At 52.0% G+C, this 2832-nt stretch overlaps 1 protein-coding gene across 1 annotated transcript; it reads left to right on the top strand.

Moving 5' to 3' along the window:
• Positions 1-445: 445 nt before the first annotated feature.
• On the top strand, positions 446-778 carry LOC121774374. Its single transcript, XM_042171263.1, has one exon. It carries the CDS (start codon positions 446-448, stop codon positions 776-778), a length of 333 nt encoding a protein of 110 aa, XP_042027197.1.
• Positions 779-2832: the final 2054 nt, after the last annotated feature.

Raw genomic sequence — 2832 nt, 5'->3', positions numbered from 1 at the left:
TTGTTAATTATGTTATTTAATCTCATGTTTTGGAACGTTAGGGGGATCGCGAATGCGCCCACCCAAAATGTTTTAAAAAGATTAATTAAGACTCATAATGTCAATTTTCTTGCATAATGGAGCCGCTCACGGCGCCAAACCCGGAGAAGTTCTCCAAGACCTTGGGAAGATATGGGTATTTGTTGAAGAGGGCGCAAGCTTTAGTGCCGAGTGCGACACGGAGTAGGTCCTTCACGATCGTGTTGAGTCCCCTCGCCTCGCGGGTCACATATGTATTTGGCAGTCTATGCAAAGTGCACAAGGGGTGAGAGGGTACTTTTGTGGGACAAAATGAGGGAAATTTCAATGGCTACCATAGATACTCCTTGGATGATTGGGGGAGACTTCAACACCATTCTCTCGACATGTGATAGGGTGGGGAAGTAACACTAACCGACAAGCCGATATGGTGGATTTTGAGGAAGCTATTGAAGACTGCAGAGTTCTGGACCCGGGCTTTGATGGCTCGGACTTCACATGGGCCAAGAATGGCCTTTTTGAGAGGCTAAATAGAATTCTCGTGAATGAACCATGGGCACAGTTCTTTGAAGCGACTAGGGTGACTAATTTGCCACGGCTGTCTTCGGATAACGACCCTGTTCTGGCCCGGTGTAGAACCCCACGCACCCAATTCGGGGGTAGCCCGTTCCGCTTCCAAACATGTGGATTAGGCATGATAGTTTCGCGGACCTGGTTCGGGAGACTGGAGCCAACCAACAGGGGCCGAGGGATTACTTAATTTACAGATCAAACTTGCACGAATAAAGAAAACCCTTAAGGAGTGGAATAAGGTAGTTTTCGGGAACATCCACGACAACCTTAGATTGGAGACATTATTGATAATTATGACATGCGTTGTTGGGTGGAATTGGGGTTGGTTGGCATTCCTTGTAGTTTACCTGCAAGGATTCTTCTTCTTCTCCACAAGATCAGAGTCAAATCTTTTTTGATTGGAAGATAGAGGAAATAGGGGCGCACTTGCCTTCCAACTGGTGTCATTCGATCGGGATGACTCTAGTGCGAACGAGCCGAGCACTTGCTCAATGAATGTCCTCATGTGGGCTCCCCAACCGGGAGAAGGAAGGCTTCATCGAGGAACTTGATCCGGGAGGGATCGTTCATCGTGGGGGTATCCCTATTGTGGGCCTCAATTAAGTGACGGATCTTGGATTTTGTGATGTGAAGGTTACACCAGGTTAATTGTAATAGAATAGTGAAGAGCACATTGATGACCACTCTAGTTGGTAGGGAGGCCCTCGTTGTACTCTAATTGGTTTTGGCGAGCCGTCACTTTTGGGCGGCTCGGTGTTCCTGGTTGTTCGTTGCAATTGTCCTTAGTAATGCACAGGTGTGGGTCCGCCTTAACCCTCCACCCTCGTGGTGCTATTGATTTAAAAAAAAAATGTAAAAGTTGCTTTTGGCGAGGTTGATCTGTTGCCCCGTTGGACACATAAGCTGCAACCGCTAGTGAGAGAAGCTCCCACATCTCTCTAGAAAGTCTTGCCCCAACCATCTCACGTCCAACGCCGACGGTCTCCCTCACCTTGGGGTGAGGTGGATATGCGGCCGGCCTAACGTCGGTCATGGTCCAGCCCGGAACGGACTCACCGGGGAAGGAGGTCAAGGCACGAGTCCCTCTCCCTCGCCGAAATGGGTTTTCCGACCAACTAATGCGAAACGGAATATGAAAAAGTCAGCCACTCCCCACCCCATTAAAAACGGTGGTAATACAAAACGCAGCGCTTGTGTGCCATTGACGGAGACCGGAAGGGTGAGGAAGAAGATTGTCTTTGAGTTCGATGAGCTTATTTCCGGAAACTAATGGTGGAGGGGTAGCGCCATTGCCGGAAAAGACGGTTGGAGCTCCCTGCCCGGGGAGAGAGAGAAGCGCCGGTGGAAGAGAAAGGCACGACCTGACCATTTTGAAGCCAGCACCGGAGCGTTTGAGGTGGTGCCGGGAGTTCTCCCATTACTCGCGGGGGAGCTCCGTTTCTCCATGGGACAAAAGGACGGCTCGGCCAGGCACCAGCCGGAAGTCGTGACCGGAACTCGGCTGGAGGGTGCATTACCGGAGGTGAATGAGGCCGTTGCACAAGGGGTACTCCGGTCAACGCGCGTGGAGGCGGCTGCAAGTGCAGCTGTCTTGGACGAGGACACATCCTCGGAAAGGTATGGTGCCAACATGCTTTTTTGACCCACCCACTCTTGCTGCACCATTTCCGGAAAGGATAGGCATGTACTAGCTAGTGAGACATGTGACTCCCTTATGGGTCAAAGCCTCTTGCAATTCAAATCTGGTGATGGTACAAATTTCAAGGCCGAGGATAACAATGGAGGGGGTGAGGACGGGCTCAACGGGAAGCCGTCGGCGCCGGATAACCCGTCGGACCCGCCGGACAAGCTGCTGGACCAGGACAGGGACCAGCCGGAAATCCTACCCAAGCACTCGGCGTCTGAGGTAGGCATCGACGTGGCCTCCCCCGTTGGGAGTCTGCCGACGTTGGGTCACTCGCTGGAATTCATCACGGACAAGGCCGCTCAAGCCGAGACCCAACCTGTTGAGCCAGATCTAGATGAAAAGCCCGCGAACACGGGTGCCGGGCTGGATAGTGGAGGACCACCGAAATCCGACGCGGTGAACCTTGATGCTGATCACGACACGGAGATGGGGACATTCGGATGGTGTGAAGGGATCCCTTCGCTTACATTCTCAAACGAGGAAACAAAGTGCTTGGTGGACAAGGTAGGGCACGCCATTATCGGAAAGTTCTCCCACACCCTCCCAACACCACA

The sequence above is a fragment of the Salvia splendens genome, chromosome 17 (genome assembly GCF_004379255.2).
Source record: "Salvia splendens isolate huo1 chromosome 17, SspV2, whole genome shotgun sequence".
Taxonomy (NCBI): Eukaryota; Viridiplantae; Streptophyta; class Magnoliopsida; order Lamiales; family Lamiaceae; genus Salvia; species Salvia splendens.
Note: the sequence above shows the minus strand (reverse complement) of the source record. Positions and strands in the feature narration are given on the sequence as shown.

Coding starts and splice junctions, on each gene's coding strand:
- LOC121774374 (XM_042171263.1), top strand. CDS start 446: ATGGTGGATTTTGAGGAAGCTATTGAAGACTGCAGAGTTCTGGACCCG.